Source organism: Vicia villosa, unplaced genomic scaffold (assembly GCF_029867415.1).
Source record: "Vicia villosa cultivar HV-30 ecotype Madison, WI unplaced genomic scaffold, Vvil1.0 ctg.003878F_1_1, whole genome shotgun sequence".
NCBI classification, from domain to species: Eukaryota; Viridiplantae; Streptophyta; class Magnoliopsida; order Fabales; family Fabaceae; genus Vicia; species Vicia villosa.
Window position 1 is genome coordinate 72,090 of NW_026706326.1, and position 22,375 is coordinate 94,464.

The 22,375-nt window shown below is 38.0% G+C and overlaps 1 protein-coding gene across 1 annotated transcript; it reads left to right on the top strand.

Moving 5' to 3' along the window:
* Positions 1–203: 203 nt before the first annotated feature.
* On the top strand, positions 204–1,337 carry LOC131641609 (F-box/kelch-repeat protein At3g23880-like). Its single transcript, XM_058911915.1, has one exon. The coding sequence runs from the start codon at positions 204–206 to the stop codon at positions 1,335–1,337; it is 1,134 nt and encodes a 377-aa protein (XP_058767898.1).
* Positions 1,338–22,375: the final 21,038 nt, after the last annotated feature.

Genomic DNA, 22,375 nt, shown 5'->3' on the forward strand with positions numbered 1-22,375 from the left:
ATAACCACCGTTTTAATTTTAAATTTAAAAATAGTTAGGTTACTTGATTGATAAGGAATCGTAAATGGTATAAAAAAAGTTTAACTTGAAACTCACTAACCCTAACTAACTTCACTGCATAAATAATGTAAAAGTTTAACCTGAAACTCACTAACCCTAACCTTCTCATTAGGATTTTGAAACAACTACTGGTAGCAAAAGTGATGGCCAGAAGAAGGAAACAACCTCAACTAACCCTAGCATCACTGCATCTCAGCAATGCTCTTCCGTTCGATCTGGTGGTTGAAATACTGTGTAGACTCTCCGTCAAACACCTCCTTCAACTCCGCTGCGTCTGTAAATCATGGAATTCTCTTATCTTTCGAGATTTTGAATTTGCCAAGAAGCAACTCCGCTTGTCAACCTCCAGCCACCACCTCATCCTATCTTCACGTCAGTTGCTTCTTTCACATTGCCCAATTTCCTCTATCTTCACCTCCACATCCACTACTTCTACTACTAGTGTCAAACAATTCGGCTTTTCTAAGAGAAGTATTCTTAACAAAATAAGATATGATAATAGAGCTTCCACTTGTGACGGCATCCTATGTTATAAGATAGTTGATTCTTCGGCACTGGTGTGTAACCCTTTCATTGGAAAATTCAAAAAATTGCCTCTTTTGAAATTTCCACTCCAAATATTTACCTCATATACCTTAGCGTATGATCGTTTCACTAATAGTTATAAGGTTATTGCTGTTAATCACAATAGTAGAAAAATAGAAGTCAATGTTCATACTTTAGGTACTCATTATTGGAGAAGGATTTCGGACTTCCCAGGTTCTGACCTCACTCCTAAGTCTAGACCGGGAATATTTGTGAATGACTCTGTTAATTGGTTGACATATGATTTAGCTTGTAAAGGGGCTTTAATTGTTTCTCTAAATTTAGAGAAAGAGTCTTATCAAAAGCATTCACTGCCTGTCTTCGATGTGCGATTCCCAATTTCTTATTCGAGTATCTTAGGAATATTAAGGGGTTGTTTGTCTCTCCTCTCTTCTAGGGACAAGTTTTGTGATGTTCGGATTATGAAAGAATATGGTAATGAAAATTCTTGGATTAAATTGTTAAGTGTTCCTCACATGAAACTACCGCGTGTTTTTGGTTATACCAATGTATTATATATTTCAGAGGATGGCCAAGTCTTGATGGAGTTTTTCAAGGAGTGGGAGGGATTTAATTTGGTGGTTTATGATTCCATAAATAATATATTTAAGAATCCTAAATTTCAAAACAACATCCATTGTAAGATGGTGGCACAAGAAGTCTATGTTGAGAGCTTGATATATCCTTTATAAAAGTTGTGCTATGTGGCTGTATTTAGAGAACTCAAATGCTACCTAAAGGTCAACAATGATCTTGTTATTTATTTTAGGGTTAATAGTCATTCACCCCTCCGTCATATAGGTGAGTTTTGATTTTTTCCCCTTTAAAAAAAAAGTTTTGGATTACCCGTATAATTTTCGGGCACCCCCCTAAGCGTGTAAAAACCAGGGGGTGAATGACTATTAACCCTTTATTTTATGCTTATTTTGATTACTAGTCGTGATTTCTTGAGTTACTCTTAGTTTATGGTGTATGGAACATACGACTTGAAAAATTGCTATGTTATTTTTATTTATTTGTTAGTAAGATCGGTCACTTTTGTCATTGCACAAATTTCTCTTACTGTTTACTCTACTATTCTCAATTTTGTTTTGTGTATCATTTATTAATTGGTTTCTTCATTCTGCTGCAACGTTTGAATCACATTTTGTTTTTTATGAAATCCTTGGCCTTAAACAAGCTTGAATCAATATCAATATCAGATAGATATGGAATATTTTGTGACAAAAATTAAATCCTTTGCAACTATAATAAAAAACAAACCAAAAACTAAAATGAGTGAAACATATATTATTATTTCACCTATAAGAATGTGCACCATGTCACTGAATATATATTTTAGTCATATTATAAGGTTCAGGTCACCAATATGATGACATCCAATTTATATAAGGTTGGTTTGCTCAGATTATAAATTAGGCAGCACACACAATGTCAATAGCCAGCCAGAGATCACTTCTTGACACGCCATATAACCTTAGAAGACTTGTAACTAGGGTGTGTTTGGTAGTAAAGAGAAAGTAAGAAGAGAGAACAAGAAAAGAGAGAGTGAGAGAAGAGAGAAAGATATAAGAAATAGAATAGATTTGACATATTGTTTGGTATAAGAGAAAGACGAGAGAAATAGAGAAGAGAGAAGTGTTAATAAATTTTAAAAGTACAAATATACCCTCAATTAAAAACCATTCAATAAATTTAATTTAATATTTCATTTATCATTTTTTTTTTTATGATTACATAATTACTCCTTTTATTATTAATTTAATTAAATACATTAATTACTTTTTTTATTTTATATAAATTTTATACACACGATGGAATAGAAATGAAAATTAATATATTTAATTAAACTACAGAGAATGGAAATATTGAGTTTTATTGTTTTTTTTAATTTATTAATAAATCCTTAACTAAAAATTTATCTATTTTTAAATATATATTTAAAACTTAAAAAAATATTTCCGTCATATTAGTTTATGTAAGAACTATAAAACAGCCATAATTTTTTAGTTAAAAAATAAAATAAAACAACCATAAAACAAATTAACTTTAAAATAAAGAATCTAAAACCAATTAAACCGTTGCTGGCAATTGTAGAGTACTGGTATTATTTTACATAAGAAAAAAAAGTGACGTTACCATTACATTTAATTTAATAACCACACAAACATAAATGGACAAGACATTAATTTTGCAATGAATGATAATCTCTCCCCCTTTTCTTCGCTGGATAGAGAAGAAAGCAAAAAGTTGATATTTGATCTTTTTTTCTTTAAAAGCCAAAAACAAATAAATTATCAAAGGCATAAGGGATGCCAAACAGTACAAACAGCATAATACATAAAAGATACACCAGAACTAGCAGTGCAACCAAGACTAACAGACCCTGCTAAAAGGAAAAAAAACTATACTCCATAACACTGGACAGCAGAGAACATATATGCTGCCTCTAACACCAGTACTAAAAATGAACACCTGACCGCCGCTCCAAGACTACAAAATTTCTCGTTCCGCGCATTCCGAATCTGCCATAAACTCTGACACAGCCATATTATCCATCTTTCCAGCCCAAGCAAGCTTTTGGGTTTACAATCCACTGATAAATGGAAAATTGAAATCCTTTAACTTTACTCCTAAGCCACCACCAGGACGTCAAATGAATGTCGAAGATAAACTCTTCTCCCCGCGTATCGTTATTTCTGAAAACTATATTGTTCCGCTTTCTCCAGATTGTCCAAATACAAGCGTACCAAATGACAAGTAATTTTTCCTGTAAACTCCTGCCGCCATTACATAAACCTGCAAATAGATAGAAGTGCTGCACAGCAGAGTTATGAAATGCACCAGAAATATTCAGCCAGCTCGAGATATCGCTCCACGCTAATGTCGTTATTGGGCACTCAAAGAAAATGTGTGACACGCTCTCTGCTAATCCGCACCCAAATGGACAGTTCCCTTGAGGTTCCACCATGATACCTCTCTTGATTAAATTATCTTTCGTCGGGATTTTGTTTTGCCACACCCTCCATACTAACACCGACACTTTTAGAGGAACAATTCTGCTCCAAACAGCCGCCAGACCCTGTGTGAATACAAGATTACACTCTAAGATGTTTTTGATTTATGGCAAACTCAAATGAGCATCCAAACAACAAGGAGGAATCGGAAAAGCAAAGCATTTAATCACTCATGAAAGCACAGGATGATCTACTATGCATAAAGGTCGACTCAACACAAGCAAAACAAGAAGAATGCAGAAAAGCAGCAGTTAGGTCGACCTACCATCAACCCAGGTCGACCTAAAATGGAGAAAAATTCATATACTCCTGCTAGGTCGACTCACACACCATTTAGGTCGACCTAAATTGATGAATTTTACATACCAGCCTGTTAGGTCGACCTACACAACAACTAGGTCGACCTAATCTGAGAAAATGTCCCCAGAATGCATTTGAAGAGGATTCTGGTCGACCTACTCCTTAAACAGGTCGACCTAACTGGGAGCAAAATTCTGCAAGCTCTGCTAGGTCGACTTAAGCACTACAAGAGGTCGACCTAACTGATCAAGAATGCCAAAAATTCTGTTTCTCTCATCTCCAACTGTTAAGCTATCATATATATTGTGCAAGGGTAATTATTCAAGCAACACCAACGACTGAAAGATACACAAACGCTTCTCATCTTCGTTCTTCATCATCTCCAACACAATTACACATAATCATTCTTGCGTTGTGGGTTAGTGATGAGTTCGATAACGTCCATGGAACGGAATTGAAGATTCCTAGTGGGTGAAGGTTTGTGGGGTTTGTTGGTGAATAAAATCTGCGGGTTTTGTCCTCCACGACGGGTGGTTCTTGGGGGTTTTTATCAAGAGGCGTTCATTGAGGATTCGGCTGAGTGTAACGATTGAGGAACGGGGAGTTCAAGGAATCAAGACACTGCAGAAGGGAATCAAAGTGAAGCTCTTGGATAACCTTGATCTTGCTCAAGATTAAGGGGGAAGAAGATTCAAAGGATCGACATAATTGGTTTATCGTTTATCGCTTTGTTATCTTCTTTGTATATACTACTTTCAACATTAATGAAAGATTACCCAATTTCAATTTGGAATTGGGGGCAGACGTAGTCGTAGCGAGGACGATCGACGAACTGCCTAAACAAATATCGTGTTCTTGTCGCTTTTACTTTTTCATTTACATTCTGTTCATATTTGGTTATAATAGCAAATTGATCAACGATTCGAGTGTTAAGATTGTGAACTAAGAACGTACATAAACATCACAATCCATCACACATTGAATTACCTTCAATTTGATCATTATCACCAAGTGTTTGTATATTTGTTTCTATCACTCTTACTGCATTGCAAACATTGTCCATCATACAAAAAGTTAATATGATTTTCAATAAGAGAAACGCCTTGATTCTGCAACATATACTCTTATCATTTACCTCAAGTCTTTGACTGGTTTTTAAACACATATATAATCGTTTCGATAGTGGTTCGGAATAGACGCGAGTCGATTCAGAATCACTTCCGCTGAAAAGTCGTTTAAATCCGTAAAACTGTGTACGATCTATTCACCCCCCCTCTAGATCCTAAGGCCAGCGTCTAACAAGTGGTATCAGAGCTCTGGTTTATTCCGTGCTACGTGAAACACTTATTGGAAAGATGGCTTCCGGACCTAAAGGGGCTCATAATAGAGCTCCAGTTTTCAACGGCGAAAACTACGGCTATTGGAAGGATTGTATGTGTGTCCATATCAATGCAATTGATAGGAACATCTGGACAGCTATTGTCAATGGTCCATTTCAGATCACCATGACAAATGCAGCTGGTGCAGTTGTTCCAAAACCAGAAGATACTTGGAATGCTGAAGATGAAAAGAGATATGCATACGATTGGAAAGCGAGAAACATTCTAATCTCAGCTCTAGGAGTTGATGAATGAAGGATAGAAAAACACTTAGAAAGGGGGGGGATTGAATAAGTGTGACTTTAAAACTTGGACAATAAAAATAAATTGCACAATTATTTTTATCCTGGTTCGCTGTTAACGAAGCTACTCCAGTCCACCCCCGCAGAGATGATTTACCTCAACTGAGGATTTAATCCACTAATCGCACGGATTACAATGGTTTTCCACTTAGCCGCAACTAAGTCTTCCAGAGTCTTCTGATCACAACCTGATCACTCCAGGAACAACTGCTTAGTTCACTCCTAAGACTTTTTCTAGAGTCTACTGATCAACACGATCACTCTAGGCTTAGTTCACTCCTAAGACTTTCTGCTCAGCCAACTGCCAAGACTTCCTGCTCAGCTAACTGCCAAGACTTCCTGCTCAGCCAACTGCTAAGACTTCCTAGAGTATACTGATCAACTGATCACTCTAGTTCCTTACAACTTAATGTAATCTATTCAAGAGTTTACAAATGCTTCTTAAAAGCGATAATCACAACTGTGATATTTCTCTTACAATTTAAGCTTAATCTCACTAAGATATTACAACAGCAATGTAGTGAGCTTTGATGAAGATGAAGATTCTGAGTTTAGAGTTGAACAGCGTTTCAGCAAGTTAATTTGAATTGTCTTTGTTCAGGATCGTTAACCTTGCTTCTCATCAGAACTTCATATTTATAGGCGTTGAGAAGATGACCGTTGAATGCATTTAATGCTTTGCGTGTTCCGTACAGCTTTGCATTTAATGTTATACGCTTTTGTCAACTACCTCGAGCCTTGTTCACGCTGTGTCTACTGACGTAGCCTTTAGTAGCTTTAACGTTCCTTTTGTCAGTCAGCGTAGTCTGCCACGTGTACTACCTTCTGATCTGATGTTTGTGAATACGACGTTTGAATATCATCAGAGTCAAACAGCTTGGTGCACAGCATCTTCTGATCTTCTGACCTTGAAGTGCTTCTGAGCGTGATACCATCTTCTGATCTTCAGTGCTTCTGATCTCATGTTCTTCTGATGCTTCCATAGACCCATGTTCTGATTCTGCTTCGACCATCTTCTGATGTCTTGCCAGACCATGTTCTGATGTTGCACGCTGAACCATTTGAGACACATCTTCTGAGCGCTGAATTATGCGTACTCTTTATATATATTTCCTGAAAGGGAAATTGCATTGGATTAGAGTACCATATTATCTTAAGCAAAATTCATATTATTGTTATCATCAAAACTAAGATAATTGATAAGAACAAATCTTGTTCTAACAATCTCCCCCTTTTTGATGATGACAAAAACATATATAAATGATATGAATTTGCGATCAGAAAGAGTAGACGGCAAAAGACAAATTACACAGCTATAGCATAAGCATATGAATATGTCTCCCCCTGAGATTAACAATCTCCCCCTGAGATAAATAATCTCCCCCTGAAATAAATACTCGAAGAACTTTGATAAAAGACTTCCCTGATTATTTCGGTAGAGACGATCATATAAGCTTCTGCCTTCAGAGAATTCATAGCTTCTGACTTCTGCTTCCATTGGACAGCTTCAGAACTTGAATTTCTTTGATCTTCAGAACATTCACAGCTTCTGACTTCTGCTTCCATTCAGGACAGCTTCAGAACTTGAATTTCTGGATCTTTTAGAACATTCATATCTTCTGATTTCTGCTTCCCTCGGATAGCTTCAGAACTTTGAATGTCTACCAACATCACTTCATGCTAGATTTGTATCAGAACATTGTTGAATGTACCAGAGCATCATCTGAGCATCTCTACATCCTGAAATGTTACAGAACAAAAACTAAACGACAAAAGTCAGCATGAACGAGTTAGAACATAGAATGTATATTCAAATACATGATATGTATCAGAGCCAAATGTATCAGAGCATTTAGGCTAAGAACATGTATCAGAGCAAATAATGTATCAGAGCCATAACATTATATGTATCAGGGCAAATAGAATTTTGTCATAACAGGATAGACAATGATATTCAAATTCTATTATCAGTGCTTCTGATTCATTCTTCTTTCTTGCTTCTGATCTCTGAAGCTTGACAGCACTCAGCTTGCTTCAGTTTCCATGGTTTTGCTTCTAGTGTTTGCTTTGATGATTTTCTTCACTTCTCTGTACCTGCAAAACACTTAAACCATATAGAACTTGCAGTTCTTGTTAGTGAATGTGTGGGAGCCTTTACCCAGCAACTGATAGATTTAATCAAATCATTTATCACAGTATTTCTCCCCCTTTTTTGTCATATCATCAAAAAATAGAAAAGATTCAGATGAATAAAACAGAACACATGGAGGAAGAAAATGATTTCATTTAGGTTCAACCAATGGGTACAAAAGTACAGGATGAAAAGATCAGATGCACAGAAACAAAACAGATGCAAAGAAAAGAAAGAAACGACACAGACTCAATCTAAGATGGCCCTAGTCTTGATAAGATCTTGGCCAGCATCTGTTTAACATCGTTGTTGTGTCCTTCTTGCCTTTCAATGAAAGCGTCATACTTCTCATTGAGTGAGCTTTGCACATCCTGTCTCCTCTGAATTTCTTCTAGAGTCCTTGCAAGACGAGAAGGTTCATCAAGGGAAGTTTCACCGCTTTCAACCACAGGAATGACATGTTGATCTGCAGCTTCCATAGAAGTATCATTTGCTGGGATGTCCTCAACAGGGTCTGATTTAGCAACATGATCTTCAGCATCTGCTTCTTGCATAGAAGCATCTCCATACTCTGCAGCAGGAATTTCAGAGTCTCCATTCTCTAGAGCTTGAAGAATGGCAGCTAAATTCCTGGGAGCAGAAGGACCTTCAACTACTGGTGGATCAACAACTTCTGGAATGACCAAGCTAGGGTCTTTCTTAGAAGGGTTTTCCCTCAGAAAGTCAAATAAGGTCTTGAAGTCTCCAAGCAGAACAGGGTACTCAGGAATCCAGATAACCATGTCCCTGCATGGGTTTGCTTCCATTGCAGCAGCCAGTCTCAATACTTCCAATTCATCCACAAAGGGCTTCTCTTCCAAAAGATATCTTCCTTTGAGGCGAGCAAACCAGAAGTCTTCATAATTCCTCAGAATTCCACGAGGCCGTGGGGCAGCAGCTACACAGGCTTCCTGAAGTTCTAAAAACAGAGCATCTGATTCTCTGCGAAAGATCCTCCAGAAATTTCGCATAGCAATATCATTCAATCCAGAACTTTCAGCGAGTCTGAGAGTATCAAAGGTACTTCTGAGATTCCTCTTTATGTTGTCAAAAACTACACCGATAGGATATACGGGACGGGATTTTATTTGGGTTTTTGAAAAAGCAGGTTTGGAAGTGAAGTACGGATGAGGTTCTCTATCCAACCTATAAGAAGATTCTGCTTCAGTATCAGAATCTAACACTACCACTTCAGCTTCAGGACGAGGCTTGGGAGTGTAGTTGCAATCACGGAGCAGCTGCTCATGTGATGCAGAGGTTGGAAAAGGAGAATCACAAGGATTGTTTTGAGAGGTGGAGGGAGAAGGTTGAGATGGAAAGAGAGTTTGAAGGGGTTGTATATTCAAAACAAGATTGTCAACAACTTGGTCAGAGACAAGATTAGTGGAGGGTGAAGGAGACGGAATGTATTGAGGAGATGGTGGAGTTTTTGTAAGGGGAAATGGTGAGGGAGGAAGAGAATTGGATTTGTTTGCATGTGAAGAAGGAATGGTTATAGGGGAAGATGGTGGTGTAAGAATATGGACAACAACGGGTGATTCTGATGAGGCTTTTTCTGGTTCAGGGGTAGGTACAACTTCTATTGGTGTAACTTCTGATCGAACAACAGGAACAGAAATAGGTTCAGAGATGCATATACCTTTGGAACCTTTCAGAAGCGCTTTGGTCACATCCTCCGTTTTCTTCAGCTTTTTACTCTTCGGCTCTTCAATAAACTTTGCTTTGCCTCTAGAGATTTCTTTTCTTCTGGCATAAGCCTGAACTTCTTGTTGTTTTTCAGCTTCTTGAGGGATATTGTCTTCATCAGAGCTTTGAATAATCATTTTCCTCTTCTTGGTTATCTTCTTTTCAACAACTTCAACTATCTCATCATTTTTGTTTGACTTCTTCTTCTTTTTCTCTTTCTCAAAGTCATCAGATACGGCCTTAACAACATTAGCAATCACCTTTTTAGAAACCTCTTGTTTCTTAGAGACAACAGAAGGATAATCATGCTTTCTTTTAGTTCTTTCTTCCCTCTTGCGATTTACTTTGAAAGGGGCACCTTTGTCTTGATCTTTGAAGCTCTTATTCTCTTCAAGAGATTTCAGATAAACAGTTTTTACTTCAGGTACCTCACTATTGAAGAAGGTTTCAAAGTCAGCCAGAACTGGTTCTCTTATGGTTCTTGTTCCAGCTAGAGGTTCAGGAACTTTGAGAAAAGTGTCAATGATTTTCATCTTCTTTAAAGAGAAGGCATTCAGACAAGATCCAGTGGTGACAGCAAGATCTTTGATGATACCTTCAGACTCCAGACTTTCCACAATCTTGGAATGTATCAGAAGGTTTGTAATAATCCTACCAAAAGGAATGGTTGTTCCAGCATTTTCCTTTCTGAAGGCATTTCTGGAATCCTTTACTGCTTTCCACATATGGTTGAAGATAATGTAAATCGCATCAACCTTCTTCTGAGTGGCAATGCAATAAAGAATATACCTTTGATCATTACTGATGAAGTCCGGGGCATGAGTTGATTTCCTATGGTAGAAACACCCGAGAAGGATCTTTGTCCAGATTCTGTAGATATCTTTCAAATTCTTAACATGTGTAGTTTTCTTGACATTTGAATAGAGAGTGGATAGAATATCTTCCATATCTTCTCTTTGATCAGATTCAAAAGCCCCTTCAGGATTTTTCAGATCAAACATCTTTCTTAGGATGTTTTCAGTAACAACGACAGACTTTCCATGGACGAAGGAGAGAATAGCTTTTGGTGCAACCACAGCATGTACCCAGAACTCTTTGACAAGATCCGGATAAACAGGTCCAACGAACTCAGCAAACAACGAGGTCCATCCTTGAAATATGATGTCTTCTTTAAGATGAAATTGATTTTCTTCAAGGTTGTCAAAGTCGACCATGAGTTCACACAAAACTTCCAATTTATCTTTGGGGATGGAGCATGCAACAACAGGGGTGAGTTCCTGGTGTGTTTCATCGTGCATATGAAGAAGAGTAGATGAACCAGCAAAATGAGATGAAGAAGCAGCCATTGATGCAGAATGAACAAAAACGAGCAAGAGAAGCGAACTAGGTTTTCGATTAGGGTTTTTAGAAAAACGGCTAAAAACTTTTCAAACGAGAGAATGCAAGAAGAGAGAGAGACAAAGGAGCGAAAAAGATGTATGATATGATTTGAAAAACATATATAGGGACGGATTTAAAAAAAATTGAACAGTTCCAGAATCAAAGGAAATCAATTTTATTAAATGATGAGTGACGTGAGGAGAGAGAACGTGGTAAATGAAATAATTTAAAAACAGTTACCTAGGTCGGCGTCTTTTCAACTGCACGCTTTGTACAAACCGTACAGACACGTGTTCATCATTTGATAATAGATGACAGCTGTAAATATCAGAGAGATTTTACGCCTTCAAATTTTGATCACTGCTTCTGAGTTGATCAAGTTTCTCTTCTGGAAATACTCCTTCTGAAGTGTGCTGATATAAGTCTGAATGATCTTCTGATCCATTACTTCTGATATACACAGCTTCTGGAGGATCACTTCTTTGTTCTGCAGCTTCTGATAAGATAAAACTGTATCTGCAGAAATTCTTAAGCTCTTTGTTTCATCAGAAACAAGTTTATCATCAAAACAGATGTTTACTGATTTGTCCACAATTAATGTTTCAATGTTGTATATTCTGTAGCATTTAGAGCAAACAGAAAAATCAAGAATGAAACACCAATGCTTTAGAGACAAACAAAACAGATGGTTCCAAGACTAATAAACTTTCTTTTCTGAATTCCTACAAACAAAGTTTCTTCAACAGATTTAAGAACCAGAACTTGAAAGACAATCTTTCTTCCCTTCAAGTGTTGAGACCAACTTGAATCCAGGTGTCAAGTCATGTTGAATGATGTCTTCTTTGTTATCAAGAGAATCTGCAAAAGAAATAATCTTTTTCTTTGGTACCCACATCTTCTTGGGTCCTTTCTTGTTAGATTTTCTCAAGTTCTGATTGAACTTGGGTTTAACATTGTAAGCAATAGGAGGAACAGCATGATAATTCTTAATGTGAGTTTCATGATATTTCCTAGGTTGTGTCACATGCTTCTTAGTGTGTGTTATGTGAAAACTTTGTGCATGTGAGGTGTGCCTAATATCATGAGAGTGGCCATACTTGAACTGATCATACAATGGCTTGTATGTAATTTTCATTTCATCAACAGGTTCAAGTTTGTATGGGGTTTCACCCTCATAACCAATGCCAACTCTTTTGTTTCCAGACACAGCATATATCATAGAAGCTAGCTGACTTCTGCCAATACTTCTAGATAAGAACTTTCTGAAACTTAAATCATATTCTTTCAGAATATGGTTCAGACTAGGAGTGGATTTTTCTGAATCAGAAGGAGATCCAACATTATTGGATAATTTTAAAAGTTTTTCTTTTAATTCAGAATTCTCCAACTCAAGCTTCTTTGTTTCAAATTCAAATTGCTTTTTCAGCTTTTTGTATTTGAGACTAATCTGAGACTTGAGTTCCAGAAGTTCAGTTAGACCGGAAACTAACTCATCTCTAGTAAGTTCAGAAAATACCTCTTCAGAATCTGATTCTGATGTAGATTCTGATCCGTCATCTTCTGTCGCCATCAGCGCACAGTTGGCCTGCTCATCTTCTGAATCATCTTCTGACTCATCCCAGGTTGCCATAAGACCTTTCTTCTTATGAAACTTTTTCTTGGGACTTTCCTTCAGAAGATTTGGACATTCATTCTTGTAGTGTCCAGGCTCATTGCATTCATAGCACATGACCTTCTTCTTGTCAAATCTTCTTTCATCAGAAGATTCTCCACGTTCAAATTTCCTTGAACTTCTGAAGCCTCTGAACTTCCTTTGCTTGGTCTTCCAGAGTTGATTTAGCCTTCTGGAAATCATGGACAGTTCATCTTCTTCTTCAGATTCTGATTCTTCAGGATCTTCTTCTCTAGCCTGAAAAGCGTTAGTGCATTTCTTGATATTAGATTTTAATGCAATAGACTTACCTTTCTTTTGAGGCTCATTTGCGTCCAACTCAATCTCATGGCTTCTCAAGGCACTGATAAGCTCTTCCAGAGAAACTTCATTCAGATTCTTCGCAATCTTGAATGCAGTCACCATCGGACCCCATCTTCTGGGTAAGCTTCTGATGATCTTCTTTACATGATCAGCCTTGGTGTATCCTTTGTCAAGAACTCTCAATCCAGCAGTAAGAGTTTGAAATCTCGAAAACATCTTTTCAATGTCTTCATCATCCTCCATCTTGAAGGCTTCATACCTCTGGATTAAGGCAAGAGCTTTTGTCTCCTTGACTTGAGCATTTCCTTCATGAGTCATTTTCAAGGACTCATATATGTCATAGGCCGTTTCCCTGTTAGATATCTTCTCATACTCAGCATGAGAGATAGCATTCAGCAAAACAGTTCTACATTTATGATGATTCCTGAAAAGCTTCTCTTGATCATCATTCATTTCTTGCCTTGACAGCTTTACGCCTCTGGCATTTACAGGATGTTTGTAACCATCCATCAGAAGATCCCATAGATCACCATCTAGACCCAGAAAGTAACTTTCCAGTTTATCTTTCCAGTATTCAAAGTTTTCACCATCAAATACCGGCGGTCTAGTATAACCATTGTTACCGTTGTATTGCTCAGCAGAGCCAGATGTAGATGCAGGTGTAGGTATAGTTCTTTCACTTTCATCAACCATCTTTTAAATGAAGCGTTTTTCTCTTCCTGAATCTTTTCTAAACACGGTTAAGTGCTTGCACCTTAGAACCGGCGCTCTGATGCCAACTGAAGGATAGAAAAACACTTAGAAAGGGGGGGGATTGAATAAGTGTGACTTTAAAACTTGGACAATAAAAATAAATTGCACAATTATTTTTATCCTGGTTCGCTGTTAACGAAGCTACTCCAGTCCACCCCCGCAGAGATGATTTACCTCAACTGAGGATTTAATCCACTAATCGCACGGATTACAATGGTTTTCCACTTAGCCGCAACTAAGTCTTCCAGAGTCTTCTGATCACAACCTGATCACTCCAGGAACAACTGCTTAGTTCACTCCTAAGACTTTTTCTAGAGTCTACTGATCAACACGATCACTCTAGGCTTAGTTCACTCCTAAGACTTTCTGCTCAGCCAACTGCCAAGACTTCCTGCTCAGCTAACTGCCAAGACTTCCTGCTCAGCCAACTGCTAAGACTTCCTAGAGTATACTGATCAACTGATCACTCTAGTTCCTTACAACTTAATGTAATCTATTCAAGAGTTTACAAATGCTTCTTAAAAGCGATAATCACAACTGTGATATTTCTCTTACAATTTAAGCTTAATCTCACTAAGATATTACAACAGCAATGTAGTGAGCTTTGATGAAGATGAAGATTCTGAGTTTAGAGTTGAACAGCGTTTCAGCAAGTTAATTTGAATTGTCTTTGTTCAGGATCGTTAACCTTGCTTCTCATCAGAACTTCATATTTATAGGCGTTGAGAAGATGACCGTTGAATGCATTTAATGCTTTGCGTGTTCCGTACAGCTTTGCATTTAATGTTATACGCTTTTGTCAACTACCTCGAGCCTTGTTCACGCTGTGTCTACTGACGTAGCCTTTAGTAGCTTTAACGTTCCTTTTGTCAGTCAGCGTAGTCTGCCACGTGTACTACCTTCTGATCTGATGTTTGTGAATACGACGTTTGAATATCATCAGAGTCAAACAGCTTGGTGCACAGCATCTTCTGATCTTCTGACCTTGAAGTGCTTCTGAGCGTGATACCATCTTCTGATCTTCAGTGCTTCTGATCTCATGTTCTTCTGATGCTTCCATAGACCCATGTTCTGATTCTGCTTCGACCATCTTCTGATGTCTTGCCAGACCATGTTCTGATGTTGCACGCTGAACCATTTGAGACACATCTTCTGAGCGCTGAATTATGCGTACTCTTTATATATATTTCCTGAAAGGGAAATTGCATTGGATTAGAGTACCATATTATCTTAAGCAAAATTCATATTATTGTTATCATCAAAACTAAGATAATTGATAAGAACAAATCTTGTTCTAACAATGAATACTATCGCGTTTCCCATTGTAGATCAGCTAAAGCTATGTGGGACACATTGCAAGTTGCCCACGAGGGAACGGATGACGTCAAACTAGCTAGGATCAATACGTTAACTCAAGAGTTCGAACTCTTTCACATGGAAGATGGTGAATCCATCGAAAACATGCAGAAGAGATTCGTTCATCTGAAAAATCGGTTAAATTCTCTTGATAGACCTGTTTCCAATGCAGTTGCTACTAACAAAATCTTAAGATGTTTGAACAGGGAATGGCAACCCAAAGTTACAGCAATAAAGGAAGCAAATGATCTAAACACTTTAGACATCACAACTCTATTTGGTAAACTAGAGGAACATGAACAACACCTTAAATGTCTTGACATGCATGAGAAAAGGACAAAGAAAGAAAAGAACATGGAGAAAGAGGTAGAGAAGAAGTCAATAGCTCTAAAAGCTTCGAGCTCCAAGACCTCAAAACGAGAGCCAAAGGATAGTGACACAAGTGATGACGAAGACTCCGATGATGAGGAAATGGGACTGTTTGTGCGAAGATACAACAAATATCTAAAGAAAAATGGAGCAAAACATTCTGACAAAGGCTTGATCAACTATAGAAAGCAATCAAACATGTTCAAACAAGATGACGACAACAAGGGAAAAATCAAAGGTCTTTGCTTCAATTGTGGGAAAGCCGGTCACTACAAACCGGATTGTCCATACCTTAAGAAAGAAAAGAAGAAGAACCAAAGCAAAGGTCATAACAAATCGAAAAGAGCCTACATAGCATGGGAAAGTGATTCATCTAGTGAAAGCTCATCAAGCGATGAAGAAGAATCAGCAAACCTATGTTTCATGGCTCATCAACACAAGAAAAAGAAAGCTGTAAGTCATCTTAAACCTGAACTCGTAGATAAGGTATCTCATTCTCAACTAAAACTTGCTTTTGAAGAATTACATAGAGATGCAATTAAAGCTTTCAAACTTTTGGCCTCAAATAAGAAAATATTTTCATATCTTGAATCAAAAGTTGAGAAAACTGAAAAGGATATGGAAGCTTTAAAACAATCTATGCTAGACATTCAAAAGGACAAAGTTGAAATAGATCCTATGTAACACCCAAGGCCGGAGAAGGCTAGGGTTGGTTGCACCGCATGTAACACCCGAGGCCAGAGAAGGCAAGGGTGGTCGCCACATCGGAATGAGAGGAATCATAAGGCCGTGCAGGTATGGGACTGCATGGTTGAAGGAAAGCTTATATGGATTGATGGGTACTACCTATACCAACAAGATGCATCTTCTTTTCGGGAGCCTGTTCCGTAAGAACTCCACAGTTAAGCGTGCTTGACTTGGAGTAGTATTGGGATGGGTGACCTTCTGGGAAGTTTCCCAGAAAGCGTGCGAGTGAGGTCAAAGCATGCTGAAAAGACCCGTGTTGGTTTGTGGGGTCAGTCGATCATCCCCAAAGCAGTCTGGGGCGTTACAAATGGTATCAGAGCCAGACCTCTCCCAGTACGATGTGGTTCGAGGACGAACCATGCGGAAGCTGGTGGGCATGTAACACCCAAGGCCGGAGAAGGCTAGGGTTGGTTGCACCGCATGTAACACCCGAGGCCAGAGAAGGCAAGGGTGGTCGCCACATCGGAATGAGAGGAATCATAAGGCCGTGCAGGTATGGGACTGCATGGTTGAAGGAAAGCTTATATGGATTGATGGGTACTACCTATACCAACAAGATGCATCTTCTTTTCGGGAGCCTGTTCCGTAAGAACTCCACAGTTAAGCGTGCTTGACTTGGAGTAGTATTGGGATGGGTGACCTTCTGGGAAGTTTCCCAGAAAGCGTGCGAGTGAGGTCAAAGCATGCTGAAAAGACCCGTGTTGGTTTGTGGGGTCAGTCGATCATCCCCAAAGCAGTCTGGGACGTTACATCCTACATCATGGTTTGGTTGTGAGACATGTCACATTTGGCAAAAAGAAGTAAGAGATCTAAAAGCCAAGTTAGACAAGGCTCTACAACCAAAAGTGACTTTTTCGGTTGATCCAAATAAGTTCAAAAGATCGTATACTCCTTTATATAGTAAATACACTTTTGTACCAAAAGTATCAACTAGCAAAACTCCATATTCTCATCATATTACCTGTCATTATTGTTGCAAAAAGGGACATACCATTGAAAAATGCAAATTTAGGAGAATTTTAGTTCCTAAAGGAGTATTTCAATGGTTGCCTAAGTGCAACAAATTGTGTACTCACCATCGAGGACCCAATGAAGATTGGGGACCTTCCACTCTAATTTAATTTCGCAGGAAATGTGTCTTGACATCGCCGAAAGGTGGTGGTTCCTTGACAGCTGGTGCTCAAGACACATAAAGGAAGACATACCCCTCTTGGTATGTCATCTATGAAGACAGATTGAAGAACCATACTTGGCAGAGGAAATGTAGGTGCTCTGGCCATCGCAAATGTATAAGATACATTACAAATACAGTTAATCCGAAAAACACATAGGACGCATTACTTGATGTGCAAATTGGCAAGTTGCATTGCAAAGAGATTTTAAACCTATTATTAGCAGAATATTGTTTGGGACTATGTCCCGCATCCGGGAGAACATCAAGTAATCGATACTAGATGAGTTTTTCGCAAAAATCAACCTGTGAAACATTCCATCAAAACAATTCATCATCAAATCTAGGAGTATGGCACACTGACAAGAAGACTCCACACAATGATGACAAAACACCTACATATTGAGAAAGCGGTAACATGTCTATTGTTCACTTCCAAAATTTTTATTGATGCTATAATATGCTATCAATTAACATGCTTATAGTGACTTCATGTGTTCTTATCTACTCTTCTCAAATACTTATGTATATGTGTTCATCATTTTCATTCATAACATACAATGTTTGTGCATTCAAGCAAATGACAAAACAAAAATACATCATATAGAAACATTTCTAAGGCATTTTCATCATTTAAGGAAACTTAGGTCGACCTACTCTGTATTTGAGTCGACCTACATAAGAAGCTTCTTTACAGAAACTAAAAAGGTCCAGTTGCGTCGACCTACTCACAATTTAGGTCGACCTAAATTGGTCATTTTTTTTGTTACTTCTGTTAGGTCGACCCAACCTCACTTTAGGTCGACCTACTGCTGTCATTTTTCCAGATTTGGGTCTGTTAGGTCGACCCGACCCATTCTCATTCATTCAAAACATTCCATTCTTGCATTCCCTCTCATTCTCATCACATTTGGTACGGCTAACCCTAATTCCTCAAACTCAAAATTGTCCAAAAATCATCCCTCTCACACAAAGCATCTCCAACCATGCCTCCAAAATCAAGAAAAGGAAAGGAAATTGCTTCCAGTTCATCATCTCAACCGGTAAGTGCTCTTGTTCATCCTGATTGTAGAGAAAATTTTGAGAAGTGGCAGATGAAAAGAAAAATTGTTAAGCAATATACTTATGATCCAAATCTCGTCGAAAACATGCATATCCCTGATGTCGCTGCGTTAATTGAACATCAAAATATTCATCCCTTAGTGCAATGTGATACCCCGTACTGTGAAAATACCGTTAGGGCTTTCTATGCAGGATTTACAAAAGGGGATGGTTGTAATTTCCGTTTCAAAATGGGATCTAGGTCACATGTTGTTGACAAACGGGTTTGGATTAGTATCTTTGGTCTGAAAATTGTAGGTGATGAACTCCGTATGGTAGACGGGGATGTACCGGGAAACTATGACCATGAGGCCTACATGAAGTCTATCCTCAAAGACCCTTCCGTATTTGACAGATCTAATGAAACAATAACAGCCGGTCATTTGAAGCGAGATCCTAGGCTCTTGAATTGGGTAATCTCAAGAATCATTCGACCAAGGGCAGGAGGATATTCGAGAATTGAAAGGAATGAAGTGGTGCTCATGTATCTGCTGCAAAATAGAACGCGTTTACACTGGCCTCACTTCCTAGCTGCTAAGTTTCATGAGGTCAAACAGAAAACTACAGCCCTGTGTTATGGATCAATCATTCAAACAATTGTCAATCACTTTGGTATGCGACTTGATCACTTACACTACACTCGCATACATCAATCCCAAGAATTCTCACAAACCACCTTGACTCTTATGGGATATCATTGGAATCCTGTTAGGAAAACCTATTATCTCATTCAAAAGGGAACAGGGAAGGTTATCTACAACTATGATGATCCCACGGAGTTTGGAAACAATGTAGGAAATGAGGAAGAGGGAAATGATCAAGAAATAGCAAATGATGAGGATCAAACCATGGAAGACATAGCTCATGACACGGATCCAAATTGGCAATATGTGAAGGATAGAAAAACACTTAGAAAGGGGGGGTTTGAATAAGTGTAGCTTTAAAAACTTGACAGATAAAAAATAAATTGCACAGTTATTTTTATCCTGGTTCGTTGTTAACTAAACTACTCCAGTCCACCCCCGCAGAGATGATTTACCTCAACTGAGGATTTAATCCACTAATCGCACGGATTACAATGGTTCTCCACTTAGTCAGCAACTAAGTCTTCCAGAGTCTTCTGATCACACACTGATCACTCCAGGAACAACTGCTTAGATACCCTCTAAGACTTTCTAGAGTATTCTGATCCACACGATCACTCTAGTTACAACCTGCTTAGATACCCTCTAAGACTTCCTAGAGTATTCTGATCCACACGATCACTCTAGTTCCTTACAACTTAATGTAATCAATTCTAAGAGTATTACAATTGCTTCTTAAAAGCTATAATCACAAACTGTGATATTTCTCTTAACGTTTAAGCTTAATCTCACTAATATATTACAACAGCAATGTAGTGAGCTTTGATGAAGATGAAGATTCTGAGCTTTGAATAGAACAGAGTTTCAGCAAGTTAATATGAGTTGTTTTTGTTCAGAATCGTTAACCTTGCTTCTCATCAGAACTTCATATTTATAGGCGTTGGAGAAGATGACCGTTGAGTGCATTTAATGCTTTGCGTGTTCCGTACAGCATCGCATTTAATGTTATACGCTTTTGTCAACTACCTCGAGCCTTGTTCACGCTGTGTCTACTGACGTTGCCTTTAATAGCTTTTAACGTTCCTTTTGTCAGTCAGCGTAGCTTGCCACTTGTACTTCCTTCTGATCTGATGTTTGTGAATACAACGTTTGAATATCATCAGAGTCAAACAGCTTGGTGCAAAGCATCTTCTGATCTTCTGACCTTGAAGTGCTTCTGTGCGTGATACCATCAGAACTTCAGTGCTTCTGATCTCATGTTCTTCTGATGCTTCCATAGACCCATGTTCTGATTCTGCTTCGACCATCTTCTGATGTCTTGCCAGACCATGTTCTGATGTTGCATGCTGAACCCTTGAGACAAAGCTTCTGAGCGCTGAATTATGCATACTCTTTATATATTTCCTGAAAAGGAAATTGCATTGGATTAGAGTACCATATTATCTTAAGCAAAATTCATATTATTGTTATCATCAAAACTAAGATAATTGATCAGAACAAATCTTGTTCTAACAATCTCCCCCTTTTTGATGATGACAAAAACATATATAAATGATATGAATTTGCGATCAGAAAGAGCAGACGGCAAAAGACAAATTACACAGCTATAGCATAAGCATATGAATATGTCTCCCCCTGAGATTAACAATCTCCCCCTGAGATAAATAATCTCCCCCTGAAATAAATACTCGAAGAACTTTAATAAAAGACTTCCCTGATTATTTCGGTAGAGACGATCACATAGGCTTCTGTCTTCAGAGAATTCATAGCTTCTGACTTCTGCTTCCATTTGGACAGCTTCAGAACTAGAATTTCTTTAGATCCCTAGAACACTCACAGCTTCTGATTCCTGCTTCCATCTAGGACAGCTTCAGAACTTGAATTTCTTTGATCTTCAGAACATTCACAGCTTCTGATTTCTGCTTCCATTTAGGACAGCTTCAGAACTTGAATTTCTTTGATCTTCAGAACATTCACAGCTTCTGATTTCTGCTTCCATTTAGGACAGCTTCAGAACTTGAGTTTTCTGGATCTTTAGAACATTCACAGCTTCTGATTTCTGCTTCCCTCGGATAGCTTCAGAGCTTTGAATTTCTACCAACATCACTTCATGCTAGATTTGTATCAGAACATTGTTGAATGTACCAGAGCATCATCAGAGCATCTCTACATCCTGAAATGTTACAGAACAAAAACTAAACGACAAAAGTCAGCATGAACGAGTCAGAACATAAAATGTATATTAGAACACATGATATGTATCAGAGCCATATAGGCTAAAATAATGTATCAGAGCAAATAGAATTTTGTCAGAGCAAATAGACAAATATGGATCAAATTCTATTATCAGTGCTTCTGATTCATTCTTCTTTCTTGCTTCTGATTTCTGAAGCTTGACAGCACTTAGCTTGCTTCAGTTTCCATGAGCTTATTCTTTTTACAGAATAACACTTCTTATGGTTTTGCTTCTTGTGTTTGCTTTGAAGATTCTCTTCACTTCTTTATACCTGCAAAACACTTAAACCATATAGAACTTGCAGTTCTTGTTAGTAAATGTGTGGGAGCTTTACCCAGCAACTGATAGATTAATCAAATCATTTATCATTTATCTTCTCCCCCTTTTTGTCATAACATCAAAAAGAATATTTCAAAAGATTCAGATGAATAAAACGACAAATAAAATCACTGGAATGTAAAAACAAAGAAACTTTTCATTGATAATCAAAAGATATTACAAAAGGTTCTTATGTTTAACAAGATGAGAAACATTCCTAGCAAATACATAAAACGTCATCCCAAGAGGAAATGACTACAAAAATTAAAAACAAAACCCTAGCAAGACACATTCTGTGTCAACCCATCAAGAATCCCTGTGGTCTTCTTGTCTTCCAGACTAGAACCTCCACTGTAGGAGAGATCCCAGAGACCAAAGAGGAAGAGAGGGACAGTTCACAGACAGAGAACTGCTGTTGCAAACGGGGCTTTCTCTTAACATAGAAGTTAAGAATATCATTCTTAACCTCTTCCCATAACTCAAGAAAGTTTTCTGTCTTTGGGTGAAAGTTGATAACAACATCAAAGAAGAGGTCTGACTTGAGAGGTATTAGGAGAGCCATCCCGAGATATGCAGAGATCTGCCGCCTTTGAGTCATAGATCTTCAACAGGCTTAGAGCATGATTAAGAGATCCAGACAAAGGATTCAAGATGAACGCTAGGTTTGAACTAGGATTTTTAAAAAAAAACTTTGTTTGAGCAAGAGAAAAAAAACAGGAGAGAGAGAGAAAAAACTTGATGAGGAATGCAAAGAGATAGAGAAGGAAAACAGAGACAGAGTGTAATAGAGAAAATATAAGAGGGAAGGAGAAGCGTTTGAAGAGTATTTAAAAGAAAATAAAATGAAACAAATGATGGATAGCATTTAATGTTACGTGACATGAGG